Raw genomic sequence first — 21,237 nt, forward strand, 5'->3', positions numbered from 1 at the left:
TGTGGAGCATGGAGCAGTGTGTGGACACGAGGGAGTGTGCTTGCAGGGCATCTACGACATGCTGGGCGCGTGCTCTGCCAGCCGGCCGGCAGACTCGGCATGGAGCAGTGTGTGGAGCATGGAGCAGTGTGTGGAGCATGGAGCAGTGTGTGGACACGAGGGAGTGTGCTTGCAGGCCATCTACGACATGCTGGGCGCGTGCTCTGCCAACCGGCCCGCAGACTCGGCATGGAGCAGTGAGTGGAGCATGGAGCAGTGAGTGGAGCATGGAGCAGTGTGTGGAGCATGGAGCAGTGTGTGGACTCGAGGGAGTGTGCTTGCAGGCCATCTACGACATGCTGGGCGCGTGCTCTGCCAACCGGCCGGTAGACTCGGCATGGAGCATTGTGTGGAGCATGGAGCAGTGTGTGGAGCATGGAGCAGTGTGTGGACACGAGGGAGTGTGCTTGCAGGCCATCTACGACATGCTGGGCGCGTGCTCTGCCAACCGGTATGCAGACTGGGCATGGAGCAGTGTGTGGAGCATGGAGCAGTGTGTGGAGCATGGAGCAGTGTGTGGAGCATGGAGCAGTGTGTGGACACGAGGGAGTGTGCTTGCAGGCCATCTACGACATGCTGGGCGCGTGCTCCGCCAACCGGCCGGCAGACTCGGCCGAGGAGCGCGCCAAGAACATCTTCGCCAAGATGGACGAGAACAACGACGGCCAGCTGACCCAGGAGGAGTTCCTGAAGGGCTGCCTGCAGGACGAGGAGTTGTCCAAGATGCTGGCCCCGTAGTGAGCATCACAAGCCTGTTCGCCAGCGCCCACGGACAATCAGTCAATTGCAATCACCCCTCACCATCATTGGTCGTGCCGAGGGGAGGACGCAGACTCTGGCCGGTCGCGTCCCTCGCTTCTTTGACATTCCAGTATTTTTTAAAACAAAAGTCGCTCCTGGGAGAATTACAATCATATGTATCGTCAAAAGTTCAAGATTGCATTCTAGATTTTTTTTTTAATGTGCTTTATAACTCAAACTAGCTTGATCGTTGATGGCTTCATGACGTCTTGATGTTTTTGGATACGTTGTTAGTTCTACGGTAGACTGTCCACTGGTTTTTCTCTTCTACTTTTCGATGCACTTGATGCTGTTAGCACAAATTCTGCCTAATTCTGAGAACTTGCATGTTTTTAAGTTCCCTTACATATTATTCTATTAAAGCTCTTGCATCATCAATGGGCATTATTGCATTATATAACTTTGAATATATGCTCTCTGTACAAAATAATTAAACATCTTACTTTTTAAATGATGGAAGTTAAATGGCCTTGTATTTTGGGAAGTATTTTAATGTAAAATTGTACATAAGTTTGCGTGTTTACCTTTTAAATTTTTATTTTGGTGCAACTGAAAACTGTGCTCATAGTCATATTCCAAATTGTTTTTAGAACCTAATGAATTTTTCTTGGTATATATTTTTCTACTAATATGAGGAAGTTTTCATGTTTTATTTAATTTATGATTTTAAATGCTATTGCTTTGTCTCAAGTTTCTTATTATTAAATAGTATTTTTTGATGAAGGAAGAATTGTAATTTTTTGAAGATGTTTCTTGCTTGCCACAAAGCTTACAATTGGAGATGTAGGCTTAGTGTTTATGTAGTTGTTTGTTAGGAGAGTTACCATTTTCTTTCTGTAATGAACAAAAGTAATACTTTATGTCTTTCACACCTACACATACCTCATCCCAAATTAATTATCTTTGATATAAACTTCTTTCAACTGAATTAGAATAATGATGAAGTTCTGACTTATCTGACTATGGCAATAGAAATACTGAATAGTGAGTAGTATTTTAGTATTGCTTAACTCTCACGTCAGGATAACAGTTAGAGGTTAGTGCTGACTTTTCTAAATGGCTCCTCAGGCTGTGTATAGATACATGTCTGTTTGCATAATGTTTATTTTTAAATGAAGCCTTGAAAGTTTTTCTGCAGTATGGAATTGAGTGTATGTTTTAATTTTTCGAAATAATCTTCAATAACTCTTTGGTACACAGCTGAATGTATGGGATGAAAGGTTGAAAATATTTGTACAAACACTGAAGTGTTAACTTCTGTTTATTGAGCATAAAAATCGCAGTAAAGGTATTGCAAGGAAACTGGTTGACTTTCTAATTGAAAATTTTTTTTTATTGTGTACAGTTGGTGATTTTGAAATTACAAATGGAAAGCTTTTTTATGTATGCCAATTGAAATTCTATGTTCACCAAACTGATAAATTACACCACACTGAATCTCAATTAAGCGTTTAGGGCTATATCTTTGCCTTCCAAAAAATTAATAAATAAGATAAGTTTTTATACCTTGCTTAAAGCATTTTTAAGAGCATATTATCCGTCCGTATTGTTTCTCAGTTTGTAGACCGGTATCATACGGTAGTAACTACTTGATTTCATTTACTCATAGTTTGCAATGGGTCAGCTGGTATTCACAGTGTTACAATCAGTGGTTTCTTGTGCCATTGTAGCAGAAATTGATTGTTTTCAAAAATTTTAGAAAGGTATTTTTTAGGTTGCAAATAATCAAACAATAATAAATAATCTAAATGTATGTAATGTGAAGTTCTTTCTATAGATTAAGACCAAAAGGAAGTTTAAAATTCATCTTTATTATTTGAGAAGCAAAATGGTCAATATGTATTCATTGAATACATGGTAAATTTAATGATATTAATTGTATGAAAAATTTGGGTTAAACCTAGTTTTATTTGTTTTTTTGACACATTTAATTATTGTTATTAGTTTTAATACACTGCAAAATATATCTAGAGATGTTTTGCTTTGTAGAATGCTAATATATTGAAAAACAAATAGATTTTTACTCATAATAGAAAAAGTCTATACGATTTATTGTGATAGTAACCAGGGTGCTAAAGGTCTCAATTTAAAAAAAAAGTTTAAAATTCCACCCGGAGCACTGAAGAAGGAAGAGTAGTGCGTTGTACATTTGGTTTCTGACACATGTCTGCCTTCTTGAAAGTTTTGGGCCTACGCACCTCTAAAAACCTCTGCACCCCAACTCTAAAAACAAACACAAGGGCTGTGAGGCAATTACAGAGATTGTATTCGACGATAATCTGTGATGGATGTATGCTAAATGTGCAATACACTGTCTTCTGCGTAGGTATTATTAGTGTTTGCGATCTGGAAGAATATAGTTCATCACTCACCAAACAAAGTAAGATGGCCACGTGTGATAGAAGGATGTCTAGTTTATCTCGCTGGGTCTATTATCTTAAGACACCCACATTTAGTATTGAAATCAACCTTTATGTTTCACAAAAAAATAAGTTTACTTTTTGAGAGTTGGTTTCTTCTCAGTGAAATTTCATCAAGGCATCACTCACCATGATTTTTTTTCCTGAATATAGATTTTTGTTACAAAATATTATGGATGTGGGACTATAGAAGCAGAAATACAGTTCTATGTATTTCCCGACTGTAAAATCATAACAATGATCTTATATTAATGACCATGGCACAAAACGTTTTGTTACGAATATTTGTCTGGATTTTTACAAATAGCAGATAGCATTTAGCACATACGTGGGGACAAAATTTGTAACAAAACTTAATATGGAAATCATACGCATTGAAACTTTCAGCAGCAGCAAGCTTTAGACTCTTCCTGGATGCAAAACGTTAGTGATTATGGCTAAGAGAGCCCAACTGGTGTGAAAAATTTTACACATTTTGTCTTAATACCGTAAATCATAAGGGGGTTATATATGAAGATAGATTGTTCATATTCATAGCTTTTTGTAGATTATTGGTAAAATATACTTGACTAAATAATCAAGGTCATAATTCTGTGAGACATCATGATTGTGCCATAGCAAATTTTAATTAATTTTATTCAGTTATGTTACAGTTAGCTAGTCCCATTCAAAAGCAAGCAATCAAAATAATATATATTTTTTAAATATTAAAAACTATTTAGAGATATTGCAATGTTTTTTAACAAATCAATGAGAGTTTTAGTACATCATTCAAAGACTTTTGTCCCTTGCCATAATTTTTTCAACATCACATATTTTCATTTTGAATACGAGTTCATGATGTTTGTAAAGTGAAAATCTGCTTTTAAACATGTACTGTTGTTGAATTAAAAAAAAAAACCTAAGCAATTTTTTTATATTATTAGTAAACTGTTATAATGAGTGTGTGTGAAAATAATATAGTACAACTCAGATCAGAAATTTCTTAACGTGTTTATTGACCACAAAAATTTATAAAATAATCAAATTGTGTGAATGGAAAATTATTGGACTCTATTAACTTCAGAATGGGGTTTCACTAGTAGCTTTTATTATGCTTACTTCAGAAATAGAAAATAAAATAATAATTACAAGTAAAAGTAATGTAGGTTAATAATTTATTCAGGTAAACTATCGTAAATTTCCTTTCCTAGGGTTTTTTCTTTCTTTCTTTCTTCAATATTATTTTCCTAACTTGTATATTCTTACACCGGGTATTGAAAATCTCCCCTTTAAAATAATGTTTCATTACAAAACAACAAAAACTTAAGAAAACTTATTTATTTTTTAGAGTTTACAAGAAATTTGGTTAGGTATTTCAGAAAAACATACATGAAATATGTTTAGTGCTACATTAATTATTTAATCATATCAGTTTGATGTTCCAACTATAATTAAGTAAACAAGTTTAGTACAAACAATATTACTACAACTACAAAACAAACATCAGCAATTTTTATTCATTGACTTCTTAATGAAGATTACAATGACTAATCTATTACTACCAACCTGAATTGGAGTACTCTTAGCAAAGGAATACACTCAATACGGTGGTAAGTTTAAAAATGATTTTTTTTTTTGGATACTAAAACAGAAATGTGACGGAGCAAAGTCTAACAGCACTGCTTTCTATGAACTACATGCTGCTAGTGCTGTGTGTTGGTATGGAAATAGCATCTGTACTAAATGCATAAGAGAGAGAACTTGGTAGATATTAGAAAGTAAACATTACATGACTTTAAAAGTAGAGCTAAGTAAATTATTTATGTATTTTGTTTTCGCCTTTGTTTTTGTTTTTATATTTAGTTGATAATGAAGGTCTTTAGATGGATTATTGCAACACAATTCTGCAAATTTGAGGAAAGAATCTCAACTGACATGTAAGAGACAGTTCCAGCATTGTGCTAGAGAGATGTAGGGGAAACTGAAGTCAAAATTGTTAGATTGGGATTCTTGTTTTAACATTTTGCCATCTCACAATTTATATTTTACAATTTGTGCTATCATTCTAAGTAAAATATTCCTAATTTTAATTTAGTAATGCGTAAAAATAACTATTATTGAAAAATTATGTTATTATATTCTTTTTATTTGTTGCTTAAAATGCCTTGTATAAACAGGAAATAGGTTTTTTTCACTAAGCAGTTTACTATGAAACTGTGTTTTCAACAATCTGGTTTGGTGTGCCCACCCTGTGATTATGACATGTTTATATTTGCCTATCTCGGCCTTCCTTTTATAAAATTATTTTATAAAAAAAAATACTTCTTAATTAAAAATTTTGATTGTGTGATAAAGTCATTAGTGGATATGTTTTCAGTGAATGATTGTGCAGGGGTATCAAAACCGTTTGTTTCCTTATCAGAAAAGTTAAAATTGACCAAACATTACAGTTACATTTTCATGTGCACACAGTCGCCATCAGAAACATGGAAATACACTGAATGGGTTTTTAATATTTCTTACTATTCAAGTCCACAAATCCTGAAAGGTTTGGGGCATTTTTACAGTGTGTTAAACTTCGTGAATTTCCTGAATGATGTTTTATATATATATGTATATGTATGTATGTGTGTCTATATATATGTATATGTATGTATATAGTTTTTAATTAGTTTTTTTTTTCCTGTGGGTTGAAACTGAAGTTCTTCCAGAGTTTCTGTGCCGGTTTTAAAAGTACGACAGCAAGCGCGTGAGGCATGCTACTTCCTTGACATTCGTAACAGGTTGGCAATGTTGGTGACTATTTTGATATATTTTGTGCGGGGCATGACATTGGAGAACTGTGTTAGAGTCGTCCTGTGTGATCTGGGGTTGCTTGCTTCTCTGGGCTTGCCCTTAAGGGGCCTGCCTTGTCAGGGGTGTGTTGGTGCTAGTGACGCTCGCTTGTGTTTCTAGCGCTGTAACGCCTCCAAGCTCATGTCTGTAAACTAGCGCATGATGTTCTTGTACATGGGGAGACAAAGATATTTGAGTGGTGATTGTATGGTGGAGAAATGAAGACAAACGTTAAATGCATGTCCCTTGAGTGCTTTCGATAATCTGTTTCGGGTTTTCAATGCCTAAAAACTATTCGGAAAAAAAACAAGTTATAGCTGTTTTCAATCTTACAAAAATGCAGTTTAAAAACTAAAATACGGAAACGGAACTGATCATCTGCCCTCTGCATGTTCTTAAAAACTTTTCGTAAATTGACAAAATTCTCTTACCTTCAGCACTTTCAAATTATGTGGTGTTTCCTGAAGCTCTGCACATCATGTGTGTGCCTTGGGTACGTGTGTTCGCTCTGACAATTATAACAGGCATACAAGGAATGCTGTCCACTATTCATGTGCGACTTTAGCATGGTTAAACTTTGCCAGCACAGTCATAACGTCCATTTATTTTTTTTAAACGATTCTCCTAAGAAGTTGAGATGTGTTCTAGGTCTTCCAAAATTAAAATGCTTGGTATTCTTAACTTGACAAATTTGTCCACACAAAAAAAATGGTTATACATGTTTCTTGTAGTTCTGGTCTCTTGCATCACTTTTACTCTTGTTGTACAATTTCTGATTTCTAAATTCAAATTGGTGTCTAAACCACTCATTCTATTTACAGAATAACTTTATGCTGTTTCATTTTACTATTTACTGTAAATATTTTCATGTGTGGAGATATATATAATATGTTTTCTATCTAAAACACAGAATATATGTAAAAAATATAAATATATATTGAACGTATAGAAGGCCAGGTACACTATTTTGTACGGGGCCTAGTATTTGATTGTCACTTTTTATCTTCAAAATGATTGAAATAGTGGTTGAAAGATACCACGTTAAGCTAAGTGTGTGTTCAGAACAGTAATCTTTGGTAAAAGTGTGGTGGTTATGTAGTTAGCCTTGGTATGTTTTGGATGTAAATAAAAGTGAGTTATTGAGAGGTATTTCTTCATTTGGAAGAAAAATTTATACTTAGTAATAATTTTGCTCGAAAACTTTCTTTTTGATTATGGTGAACATATTTATAATTTTAAGTTTATTTTTCTTTGGTTTCAGAAATATCTTACTTTTCAAGCATTATGAGGTTTGAGGAATACATATTACATTTTTTTTAATTATGAATGCAATACATTGCATATTTTAATACTTAGTATTGGTTTTATTGATTAAATCATATTTTTTTTTAACTTTTAAAAGAATAATGTATTTCAGAACATTGTAGAAAAAATAGGACCCTTAGGATTTTTTTTAAATTCATCCTTATTAAAATTGACACACAATTTTACAACTCTTAAAAAATATACACACACTTCTCATACTTACAAAAAAAAAATTGTACTTATTATGTTAACAATAACTGATTGTATATTTTAATACCCAGCACTATAGGCTATCATAAGTTGTAAGTAAACTATGGAAATGGTTTACTAGATTTCTTGCTCCGTTTGGTTTATTTAAAAGTGGTTACTGAGCGAGTGTGTGTATGTGTGTGTGTGCATGTGGGACCAATCTGTGAAAAGTAAAATTGCTTATTTGTACTGACTTCATACACTATACACTTCTACAGTGCACTATACACTTCCCTGCCAATTATGGAAATTACTGCATCAAGTTTTTCTTATTTTGGTTTCTTTGATTATTTTTAAAACGAAAGAAAATTGTGTCTCATCCGTGTTTGGATTATCGGTACACAGCTTGTTTGGATCAGAGTTGTGAGCTCTGTGGTGGTGATATGTGATACATAAAATATTGACCAGTCCAGAACAGTGACAGCGTGCATAAATGTTAGCAATCTTTGCTTTAAAAACTTTGATTAATATTATGTTACTATTTTGTAAATATTTTCTAAGTATTAATTTTTTTTTTTAATATTACTGACATATGTTCCCAGTGTTTTTTTAAAGCAAATTTCTTATCTTCACGTAGGTAGCTCTATATTTCTACAACTTGAAGTGATCTGTATGTTGGGTACTCTATGCTTTCCTTTGTTCTGACAATGACTGCATAAATAGTTTTCTTGACTCTTAAAAATATTGTATTTGTAAAAAAAAATTTTTTTTACCAAGTTTATTTAGCTGTATATTTTGTTACATAACTTTTCATTCTAGCGCCTCTTAAAATTACATATCATGTAATAAGCTTCGTATTGTAAATACAATCTTGAAATATCTGCATTTATTTTAATGTTTAGGAAACATACTTTACCTTACTTCTATCCTCTAACCATCCTTTCTTTGTGTTTATTTTTTCCATTTTTATTACAAAACCATATAATTCAGTGGCATTTTACAGTAAAACCTCCATATAACAAAACTTAAGGTACTGAATGGTTGTGTGTTTGATATACAGATTTTGTTATAAAGATTTTAAACGTAAGAATGCTGCTCTCTATGACATCAAATTTTCAATTATTTCTGGACACATTTTCTTTGTAAGAAAATAAATTTTACATCTTATCTTTATTTAATGTGTTATAATGTACTAAATCCCCAACTGTAAGCTTGTGCGTATATTCTAAATTTTAAACAACAGAATGATTATTTATTATTTATATTTGATTCTGTTTCAAATTCTTACTCTTAAAATAACGGATATTTATTTGCAGAGCCGTCAAGATGGCGAGAGGGGTTGAAGTTTCGAGATTTTTTTTAATGCCTGGGTTTATCCGATAGGACCAAAAATACGCATCTATTGTTAATAGAAATCATTGGAAATCTTACAAGCATTGCAATACCCTCAGATCACGTCTACAGTTGTGGCCACGGTAATGTTTACAGACTTCAAAATGGTTTTTTGACTGTGGGTTTAGAAAAGATGGGAATGGGCCCGACAAAATTATTTGCCCCGAGTCCCTTGTTTCTCTCAATGGCCCTGTTGATTTGTGTTCACATCACCTTGTCTTATCAGTTTTGAGATTTAGAGTCACTGCTGAACATTATAAGTAGGAACAAGATTATGTTGATAAAGCTGGACTCCCAATCATCCGTTTCATCCGTCCGTCACCCGTCCGTCCGTCAATTTCGGTCCATTATTTCTCTCGGCAATTATTACCGACTCTCAGTTTCGGTCCGTTATTTCTCTCGGCAATTATTACCGACTCTCAACCATCCGCCATCCGTCTGTCCGTCTCTATTTTAAAATATCAGTGCTACAACTTTCCACCACATACTTTCTCAATTGTAGGTAAACTTTTGGTGAAAATAATTTACTTGGGATAATTAACTTTTGTTTTTATGAATGTGATAATAAGTTGACAGGCGGGAACCGTGCTTTGACAAGTGGATTAAACGGGTGCCGTCTTAAAAATAACAATAGCCAGCAATAAATAAAATTATGCTTCTTTTATTACTGCGTCAAAGGAAACAGAAAGAAGCTATTTCTATCCAGGCTTTTTCCCTCAGTTGCTTATCCCGATAGTCTTTGCTATATATATTATACAAATGCTCCCTTTCCCGGACGTAATTTATCAGCATTTCTTTCGAAAAGCTCATTCTCATAAGCAATTTTTACCGTTATTATGACAACAATAATCGGTCAATACGACACAGCCTTCTATATATTGCAAATTAAAAAAATCAAACACTGTTTTCGGAAAGTTGTATTGAAGACGATAGACGTAACAAGGCGGTGGACCATCCGTTGGTCCGTCATAAGCTACAGCCTGGCAAGGTTTTGACGGACAGACGGATGGAATTTTTCGGGCCATCTGATTGGCTGCAGGTCACGTGATTGACGGACGGGTGACGGACGGATTAAACGGATGATTGGGAGTCCAGATTAAGTTGAACACAAGGCAAGCAAACAACAAACATTTTGCAACCACTGGAAAAAAAAATAATTCTTTAAAAATTTGAAAGTTAACTTCTTTTACGTTTGTGTTAAGGTATTTATAATCATTAATGTGAAGTGTCATGAAAGCATTAGTTGAAATGTCTCTCTTAAACTAACATAAAAAAATTTTTTGAAAATTTTTTTTCCCAATCTTATTATTCAGTTTTAGTATCCCACTTTGAGAATATTTTGATATTTGTATTTGAATTTGAGTCAAGTAGGCATAGGCCTACCCAAATGATTTTATATTTTTAGTCAAGCATCATAATTTTATAGAAGAAAGGTAGTAAACCGTACTTAACATACTGGGTACATTGAAAAAATAAACTTCAGTTGAATGCATCCATACACAAGGAACAAGATGATGATGATGTATTTTTCCATCTTGCCGTGGCTTTTCCAGAAATCTTCAGTATTTGTGGCATAGTTTTGCAGTGTTCTCTTTCTGCTGCGAGTTTGTTTTGAGTTGTTATTGACTTTTCTTTATTTCAAACAGTTTGAAACCCTTCTTCCTCCTTAATTGGAAGAGGGGTTGCGTCCCCGACTCACTCTGGGCGCGAAGGGAAAAAATAAATATTAAAACCAGGCATAAAAAGCTAAACAATATAAATTCCCCACACCACTGCCCAGGGGTCAGGCCAAAAACTTCAAAGGATATAATAGCAGAGTAACCATTAAACAAACAAGAGGCAAGACTTTGGACGTATGTTATTAAAAAATAGAAATTTGCAAAAATAGTATTTACTATACATAACCATACAAGCTTAGTTACAAAAGCTGACGTTAATAATGGCAGCATCTTATCCCCATTTGCGATACTAACAATAACCTTTAAAACATCGTAAAAATATAAATACTGATAACAACAAGTATAAAAATATATAAGGGCGTGAGGCGTGGCCACTATAAAATATCAAAATTTACTGACTGCCCTAATACCAAAAATCAAACAAGACAATCAATACAAATATATAAAAATTCTACAATAATAAAACTGAAGTACAAAAAATTTATTTAAATAAAGTTCTTAAACTCTCAATCAACAGTTTAGTCTTTCTTCTGATGTTCGTTGCTAAAGACTTGCCAAAAAAAAAAACAAAGTTAATATCCTAGGCGTGCGCTGGCTTCCTGACCTTCCTCACCAACTCCAGAGTCTAATGCCACGCCGGGCCATAGGTACGAATTCACAAAGGCGTGAGCGATGATCAAAAAAAAAATTATCTTATTTTTAAGGGAAATGTAGCAAAAACTCTTCACGTAACATAACCATGTTACCACAGAAGTATTTATCATCTACTTCAAACAAAGTCTTACTTCTTTATTAACTTGCCAATGATTTCATAAAAACGTAGAATGGCCGCACCAACCAACATCAGGCTGCGCATGTAGTCCAATACAGATCGCATACTTTTAATAATACTGCACAAGCTGATTATATTAGCTAAAGCCAACTTTAAGTATGCAAATTACGAAGACAAAGTCTCAAAAACAAATTGCAAAATGTTCGTTTCTTCCAAACTTATACTTTTATTACAACTACAGGCAAACGGGCGACCTTTTTAAAAAATCCCACACTGGAACAACGTGTGAAACAAATGGGCCTCTTCACCAAACAGGCTAATAAAAGTTCCGTCCAAATAAAATTTAGTATGGGAAAATACACAGTTCACTAGGTTTGCCAAAAACCAGTGCAGCACCACGAGGGTAAAAATCAAAATCGCGGCCTCTCTTTACCTTGATTTCTTCTGTATCACAGGGCAATCCATTTGCCCTGTCACCCAGCGTGGAGCCTCCATCCCAATACTCTTCGTCGCCCGTTGCCGTCCGGCACACCAGTCCGCACCGTCACATAGCTCTCTCTTCGACGGTCCCTGGCCACACACTTCACGCGGCCCCAGCTGATTTCCCATTCCCGGCAAGCCGAATGTCTGACGTCATCAGCCAACCGCCGGGCGCTCGCCAAGTGGTATTTACGTGAAACACAATAGAAGTTCTTAAACTCATAATCGATAGCTACCAAACGGCGTAGAACTAATTAACAGAAACAAATATAATTAAAAAAAATTTACAGATAAATGAACATTAATTAAAAAAGGCGTAAAAATATGTGAAATAAAAAACCATATAAAACTAGAGACCAGCAACAAAAATAAATTACAAGTAAAAATGTGGCCCTGCCGGCCACAAGTTGTTTGTTCATATATTGACATAATATTCACTTATGGGTATTGAAAAAAAAATAATTACATGACTGATACATTTGTCTCTTTGTTATAGAGGATTTTTCATCCAAAAGATTATACAGAGGAATATGCCTTGCGTTAGATATGGTTTTTATTGGGACTTGGCAAATTTTATGTTTTTAAGGTGTCGTAAAGGAGCTTACTTTATAGAGGTTTTGGTTTTAAGGAGGTTCATTATATAGAGGTTTTTCTGTATTATACTAAATCCAAATACAGTGTAAACTCTATATAACGACACTTACGGACTGAGCATTTTTCGGCGTTGTAGAGAGTGGTCGTTAAATGGAGAGAAATAAAATATATCATTTTACTATTCTATAATCATATGTATTTACTAATATAGTACACATTTTACACACGAACATTAATATTCATACAAATAACAACACTTATTGCGTATAATCTGTTATTTTTTCTTTGTTTTACATATTGTAGACACAGTGTAGCGGCTAAATCCAAAGCGTCTTTCAACATCACTGATCTTTTCTCCCGCCTTTATTGAACGTATTAATAAAACATTTTCGTCATTACACAAAGATTTTCATTTACTCGCCATGTTTACAGTTCAAAAGTCTGTAAGCAACTGCGATAATGATAACGTGTAACAACTTGACAAAAGTCTAGTGACCAAGGTAAACATGTGCAAGTTCATCATACAAAAACAAAAGACAACATTTCTTAGAATCTCCGGTATGTCAGTCGAAGTAAACACGTGCTAGATAATACAACAACAAAACAGCAAACAAAAGAACGTACACAGCTGCAGTTCTTAACAACTTTTGCAACTTAGAAAGTACTGCTTAATGATTTATAACGCCGTATTGTTGTCATTAAATAGAGTGAGTGTGACGCTATATAGAGTGTATTATCATTGTATAGAAAACAAGGTAAACCAACCAAAGTCAAGCAATTTCGTCGTTTTAAGGAGTTTGTCGTTACATCGAGTGACGTTATAAAGGGTTTACACTGTACTTAAATCATGCATTTATTAGAATGGATGTTTTAAACAGTTGACATATCTGTATAAGGTTGTTGCCCTCTTTTCTACAAGTGCTAGCCTTTACATGGAATAAAAGTTGTTAATAGTGCTTTGCACAAGGCAGAGAAGTTAGAAATGCTCTTCACAATGATTGATTGGTATGAAGCTGACAAAAAGTTAGCATTGCACACTATCAACAAGAAATGTAAAAGCCAGCTAATGTAAAAATAAGGGTTACAACCTTGTTTGGGATGGGTATTAATTTATGAATGGTTGTTTCTTTTTTTCCCCTTAACCATGTTACAAGCATTTCTGAGGAAATTATTTTTAGTTTATGGAAACATTGTGAAACTACACTTTAAATGTGTACATAGTTTTAAAATTCTTTGTGTCCACCAATAACAGGTTGAATTGATTACCTGTTGCAGTTTTGTTGCAGGTATTGATTGTGCCAGAGAATCCAGATCAGTTGTGTTTTAAGAACAAAAAGAGATTCAAAAACATTGCAAAAATCTTATAATGTGTAAAACAACCTGTAACTGCAGTGACTGTGCATCATATGACATGATTCATTGCTGGCAAATATATAGATTTTACTGTTCTTTCATTACATTTGTTGAAACTTATTTTACCATCATAATTTTTTGTTATTGTTATTTGAGGTTGTGTGTTTTTTTTTTTAATAGGTTGTTGAAAACTAGCCAGGTAATCAAACTGATTAAGAAAAATTTTAAGTTGTGTTTCATTTTCAGTAAAAAGTTCTTTTTGCCAAATGTTGTGATGAAGTTCAAACTTAAATCACGCATTGCAAGTCACATTCACACAAAGACCTTTGGCACCGGTGAGTCTAATGTTTGCAGATGTTGTCTCGACAAAATGTGGAAGTATCGCCAGAACAAAACCATGTAAGTGCTGCGTTTGGGATATCAAGAGCCCACCATTTTCTTACAGATATTTACTAGTTATGATGATTGTGTCTAAAATAATGAAAAAGACGGGGAGAATTTTTGTTTTCATCCAAAAAATTTCGTATTTTGCAAAATTATTCGTTGCTTATCTGAATTTTGTTTTTGTCCTACTTATGTGATTAGTGTACCTTGCGGAGGCTGTCACATGGTGAGAACGGAAATACCAATGTAAAAACTCATTTCTCCAAAAGGCGTTGATTTGCTACAAAATATAGCACATGTCCTTTAATTTTTATTTAATGAGATCTAGCCTAATAAGTAGAGACAACATTTTATTGTTTTATTTTTAGTCCAATTTAATTTTTAAAACAGAGGACTTAGTGTTATTGTTTTTATTTTTATAAAAGCTGTATTTTAATACGTACTTCACCAAAATAGAAATAAATTTTATATGCTGCATACTTAGGGTAAAATAATTTTTTTAATAATTTATTCTAAAACATATACATTAAGAACAATAAAAAATAAATTCGAAAGAATTTATGGTTTTAAATTGAGTCAGTAAGAGATGATTACTAAAACAAATTAAATTAATTTTTCTGATAAGTTTTATGTCCGGAAATAATGACATTCCTTAAGTTTGCAAATATTAAAAGATTCATTTTTTTTATGATTTGAATTAAGTTTTGGTTAAATTTTAATTCACTCCATGATATAACTGGCATTTCAGTATTATGCTGTGTACTAAATTTCATTTTGGTGTTTGCTGCCTTTTGACATGGCTTTCAGTGTTATTTCGGTTTTATTGCAATTCACCTTATAACCTTGTCCCTACTAATAAGGAAAGTTGTGAGAAACCCTCTTGTAATGTAGTATGTGAGAACTTTATACAGGTTAATTATAAAGTCCGTGAAAAATTTCATAAAATTGGTACAGCGAAATGGAAAAGAATAACGTAACAAATTCTATACCACGTAAAAGAACAACTCTCAAAGTTTTTTTGAATGTAGCGCCAAAAAAACTATTTTAAAAAACAACCGACAGGGGCACTAGTGCATGTAGTTGCTGAAAATGGCTGCGAACCAGGCAGAGAAAGCCTTTTGTGTGCTTGAATACGCCCGTAGCGAATCGGTAGTGAGTGTCCAAAGAGCTTTCCGTGGCAAGTTTAACAAAATACCACTAGTTTACAGTAGCATAATGAAGTGGTACAAGAAATTCGAGGGAGACTGCTGTTTGTGCGATGCAAAACGGTCGGATCGGCCAGGCGTGTCACAACAGACAGTGGATTGCCAACAGTGTGGAAAATTCTTCGTAAGCGATTAAGAGTGAAGCCGTACAAATTGCAGCTTCTGCAAGCCATCAGCCATGATGGCAAATCGCTCCGACTGCAGTTCTGCATTTCCATGCAGAACCGTCTTGAAGACAATGACTTTGCAAGCAAATAAATCTTCAGTGACGAAGCCACTTTTCATCTCTCAGGAAGAGTCAACCGACACAACACACGCGTATGGGGGACAGAGAATCCACATGCGACTCTCGAACACGTCCAAGATTCGCCAAAAGTTAACGTGTTCTGTGCCATGTCAAACAAGACAGTTTATGGCCCCTTCTTCGCTGAGAGAACTGTCACTGGTATCACCTACCTCGACATGCTGCAATTGTGGCTTATGCCACAACTTGAAGCTGATAGCAGGGACTTCATCTTCCAACAAGATGGTGCTCCGCCTCATTACCACAATGTGGTACGAGATTATCTGAATGAGACGTTGCCACATCGCTGGATGGGCCGTGGGGCGGCCGCTGACCAAGTGCTACTCCCGTGGCCACCACGATCACCGGACTTGACACCTTGCGATTTTTTCTTGTGGGGATACATCAAGGATAGTGTTTATGTTCCACCTCTACCACAGAACCTTGACGAACTGAGACACCGCATCGTAGCAGCTGCTCTTACCATCACTCCTGATATTCTGGGTCGGGTATGGGCAGAATTGGACTATCGATTAGATGTGTGTTGTGTGACGCAAGGTGGACACATAGAACATTTATAACTAGTGAAAAAAAAACTTTGAGAGTTTTTCTTTTACGTGGTATATAATTTGTTACATAATTCTTAGCCATTTCACTGTACCGATTTTTTGAAATGTTTCATGGACTTTATAATTAACCTGTATATGTATTTAGTTTTTATTGCATGAATATTCAATTGTGTGATTCCAGCTTAAGGTTTGTTGATTTCAGTGACAGTTCAAATAAGTGAGCGTTTATTTGGTTTGACTAGATACATATTTATATCTGTTGATATGTTGATGTACACATCTGTTGAAATAAAAAGGTGTTCCCAGGAATGCAGCCAGGGGTCTGACACTCCCTTCCAGGATTTAAAACAAAAGAAGTGAAAGACAGAGTAAGAAAATTATAGCAACTTAGCTGCATAAGTTAACAGAGAGATTATTTTAGGATAATTATTGTAATCTTTAGAGGGCTACAATAATACAGCCCAACTTGTCTCTTTCACAGAAGCGGCTGGTTTGGAGACTTTTACTGTAAATATGTCTTTCGTACAAACTTAATGTGTGTTTCACGTATCTAATAACATTAGTATGTATGTGTTTATGACTTGTTTCAACAAAATCAACAAAACAATTAACTTGAGAACAAAATATTAGAAACAAATAATTAAAAAACCAAATTAAAAATGTTCATGTTTTCGGTTGTGAGGCAAAAATCGTTACTTAAATTAAAATTCTATGCGTAAACATTGGAGTTCTGAAAGTCTACTTATTCTCTGAGATTTTAGTGTGACAGTCAATTATTTTTTAAAAAATTCAATTATAAATAAAACTTACTCATAAAAAAATATTTTATGGTTTCACAGGAACCGCTTCGTCACAAATTCCCAGCTGTGGCCATGGTGTTAGTCAGACATTTCCGTTTTCATATCTATCCATAAGTAGAGGTGGTGTCACTGGTTTGAATCTTGAGGGTTTTTTTTTTTTTTTTTTTAATAATTCTCTTGTGTGATTGGTTCAGTCATGGTGAACATACTTGTCTCTCCCCCCCGGCCCTTTACATGATCCAGTTCGAGTCTGTGTCGGGTCAAACCCAATTTTTTCAGCAGTGGGTAGCGGGGCGGACGTTGCTAGGGGACTGGGTTTTCTCTGGATACTCCTCGTTTCCACAAGCAAATGCATTCTCTTGGTGCGCTATTTTAATTACACTACTTTTCACAGTCTCAAACCAGGAGCACACACAGTATTTCATTTTAGCTGGGAAAGAAGGGGGGGGATATACTCAATTTGCCTGCTGTTTGCTTTCAAATGCTTTTCTTCTGTTGGTAAGAATGATAGATAGGGTGGGATGTACCCTTATTTCACATTTTCAAATAGTTGCATTTTCATGCGTACGAAACTTAAGACATGCGCTATATGGTTAAATAGTTTTCTAAGTTGAGTATCACGTAAGTTTAACATTTGATGTTTTTGATGCATTATTTTCAAAGAGCTTCCATTGTCTGTGACGTTCAGCCCTTAATATAATCCTTTATTTGTTTGCATTTTTTTGCCTTACTAGTAATTGCATGGAAAATACAAGAAGGTGAAGTGCATATGACAACAGAAAGTCTATATCCGCTTATGGCGACAACATTCAGAACAAAACACTTCTAAGTGTTCATAGAAGCAGAGTGGTAATGGCTGAGAATGTCACCTGTCGTGAATTTACAGTATAACCCAGCACATAAATTTTAGCTAACAGAGGGTCATTTAAAATATGAATTATGACAAAAGTAAAAACAAGAATTACAATAAACTCATAATATTTGCATAAGCTATCCCTGACAGAGTATGTGTTTATTAACTCTGTGAGTTTTAACTTAATTAAGGCTGTTTATATTTAAATTTAAGTATTTTGGCCCAGTGATTTAAAAGAGGCAATTTTTATGGTTATATTGTAGAAAATGTTGTCTGTGATGAAGTTTTAAAACAGGAGATGACTGTGTCATGTAGTACATACAAGTATGCACTCGAACAAATGCTTTTACATGCTGAAATATTTTTTGGGGGGATATATGTGATGATTTCAAACATCGTTTAGTGAACGAGTCTAATTTTATGGTAAACTCATTACACCTGGTGGTTATAAAGTGCTGCCTAATTTTTTACATTTTCTGTATTTATTACTTTAAATGCCCATGTTATGGGTTTACAGAGTTTCATTCATTTATAATGGGAACATATAAACTTAATGACACTTCATAAGTATGGTGTTTGTATCATTGTTTTGTACCATAAATCTCACTGTTTGCATATATAACACAGTAATTTTAGTGAAAAACTGTTTGGTTGAATAGGTACAGTTCAGGTTATTGAGTGTGCTACAAAAATACATTTTACCCCAGGGAGATTTAATAGGTAGACCTCTGTTCATGTAATTAACATATATATATGTATATTGAGTTATTGAGTTTTTTAACTATTTAAGATTTACATTAGCTTAATGCTGTGTTTTTGTGTAAATTTTTTTGTTGAGTCTAGTATTTGGCATAAGCGCATTTACTGTACATGTGTTTTATTGTATACAGAAATGTGATCACTGATAGGCAAGCCTTGAAGTTGGTAGCACTGGTCTTACGACTGTGTTAGATTTCAAGGTTAGTTTACATTCAACAACATTCATAAAACAGCATTGGTAGTGTTACTTTTTTTTTTTGTTTACATCTGTAATTATTGACTTGTGGTCTCATTGAAACAACAATCCCAAAAACCTGTTTTTTTTTTTTAATCTCATTTTTCTTTGTGAAGTTTTAGGTTTTGCGACATCTATATTTCTCAACGAGAATCTGTGATGGCATCATCAAGACAGAAGCTGAATTTTTTTAATGGCAGTAGTCAACATGTCAACTGTGGACAATTTTTTCATTTAACAAAATTTCTAAGCACTTGCTTAAAAGGCACAGAAATCAATGGACTAGAATAATGAACTACTGTAAATATTGTCTTTGATGCTAGAAAATTGCTTTTGTAATTTGTGGTTGGAAGAAACTATGGAATGTGTGTTTGCTGGACTTTTCCAGCAATCACTTTTTATCTAATAGATTTTATACAGTATTTGTTTGGTATCAATTAGTAATTCTTTATTGAAATTGTTAATTTTCATGGAGTAATTTTTTTTGTATAGTACCATACTACAAAATGTTCAATTTCAGAAGCAAAGTGATAAAAAAATTTTTTTTTTTTTTTAAATCTAGTCTGTGGATTGTGCATTTTTAATAGTTCAAGCCCTTCAAATATGCAAGGCTTTTCTTATAAGCTGTTTAATATATATGTTTTTTTTTGTTTATTAATGGGGAATGGGCCAATGTTGTAACTGTGTTGATATTTGTGAACAGGTATTGTTTATTAGAACTACAGTTGCAGGTATTTCATCTGGCATTTGGGACTTCTGCCGTTCGGGATTAGTCATTTTGCTGGATAATCATGTGTCAGTAAAGTTTTGAATTGGGGTGCCCGGGTAGCATATTTTAATGTCGAGTCGAGTTGAGTCAAGTCAAGTCGAATAGTGCAAAAATAGAGTGTTTTCGACTTGAGTGGTCAGCATTACTTTTTTGAAGTTATACTTCTTTAGGCATGTTATGAAAAAATAATGAGAGTGAATTTTTACTATGCAACAAAAATTGACAGGATGAAAAAAGGCTACTTGCAAATAAATATGATAAAATATATGTGCTTAATCATATACTTTAGTGTGTGATATTGAATACTAGTCCATTTCATTGAAAACATTTATTATGTGTGAATATTATTTATAGAAATTGTGTTTATAAACTTTTTCAAGTGTATTTTCAAGTGTGTTTATATAAGTGTTTATGTTTCCGTATGTATTTTCATTATAATTTATTACAATATTATTATTAAACAAATATTTCAAATGAATAAATTGGAATAAATATTCAGCATTTTTATTGTTTTCATAATTAATTTCATACACATGTTTATGTTAAATTGACTATTGACTATTTATTAATTTTTTTTTATTTGATGGTAAGTATTCTTTACCAGCTGTTTTTATAATATCACTCTAGTATTTTTATCATTTTAATTTTATTAATTATTTGCATGCAAAATTAAGTTTTTTACCATGCCAAGTAAATGTAACTTCTAAGGCACATACATAGTGGCACAAAAACACACACTGCAGTACATAGTATCTCGTGATGGTTTGTTTGGAATCTGGCATAGTGCTAAATGCATAATAGTCTACAGTCCCTACCTACAGTATGAGGATTTACAGAAGAATTTCACAACAGCTGTTTGAATCTGTTTTAGACAAATTTACTATAGATTATTTAATCGTTAAACTGCAGCATATTAACTATACACTATTTTGGTGGAATAATAATTACTAAACAAAATTTATAAAAATAAAAAATTTTAACACCAAAATATTCTGTTTTAAAAATGAAATTTTGACTAACAATAAAACCAAAAAATCTTGTCTTGTAATAAGCTGCCCTGTAGGAAGGAAAAAAAAATGTGGATGAGCGTTACTGTTTAAAATAGAGTCTCTGTTGTAACGTTGCGTCCGTGTTCCAGATCTCTTCTTTGAATCAATTATTTTGGAAGTGTTCTCGTAAAATGTGACGTGTGTTCCAGCTGTGGAGCGGGAAGCACTGTACTGACAGGGTAGCTGACAGTATTGTAAACTCTGAGCGAACTACAGGCGCCGCCAGCGAAGCAGTGTGACGTGGTGTCGAGAGTAAACAGCCGTAGTACGCCCAAGACAAACTGGAACACGAGTGGCGTGATTGGTGTGGGGGTCGCAGATTGTCCCGAAACCATATATTGCCGGATTTAAGACCTTTCTTTCACTGTAGAAACAAATACCGTTAAAGGTTGTTAATATATTTCACATTAAGGAGGCATGGAGAAAAAAATATGCAAAGTAAAACCTTACAAATGGAAAAATTACGTTAAACAAGTGATATCTAAGAAAC

General features: G+C 34.0%; 2 protein-coding genes across 9 annotated transcripts in view; both read left to right on the forward strand.

Annotated features, from left to right (window-relative positions):
* LOC134538505 (neuronal calcium sensor 2) overlaps positions 1-13,942 on the forward strand; it is a 560,474-nt gene extending 546,532 nt beyond the window's left edge. For all 8 annotated transcript variants that reach the window (XM_063379883.1, XM_063379884.1, XM_063379885.1 and 5 more), the window contains one exon: positions 601-13,942. In XM_063379883.1, the coding sequence (XP_063235953.1) occupies positions 601-777 (177 nt within the window). In that variant the 3' untranslated portion in view covers positions 778-13,942. The remainder of the gene's footprint in view (positions 1-600) is intronic.
* LOC134538507 (neurocalcin homolog) overlaps positions 1-21,237 on the forward strand; it is a 586,036-nt gene that overhangs the window by 546,719 nt on the left and 18,080 nt on the right. The gene's annotated exons all lie outside the window — the stretch shown is intronic.

Source organism: Bacillus rossius, chromosome 13 (assembly GCF_032445375.1).
Source record: "Bacillus rossius redtenbacheri isolate Brsri chromosome 13, Brsri_v3, whole genome shotgun sequence".
In the NCBI taxonomy this organism is placed as follows: domain Eukaryota; kingdom Metazoa; phylum Arthropoda; class Insecta; order Phasmatodea; family Bacillidae; genus Bacillus; species Bacillus rossius.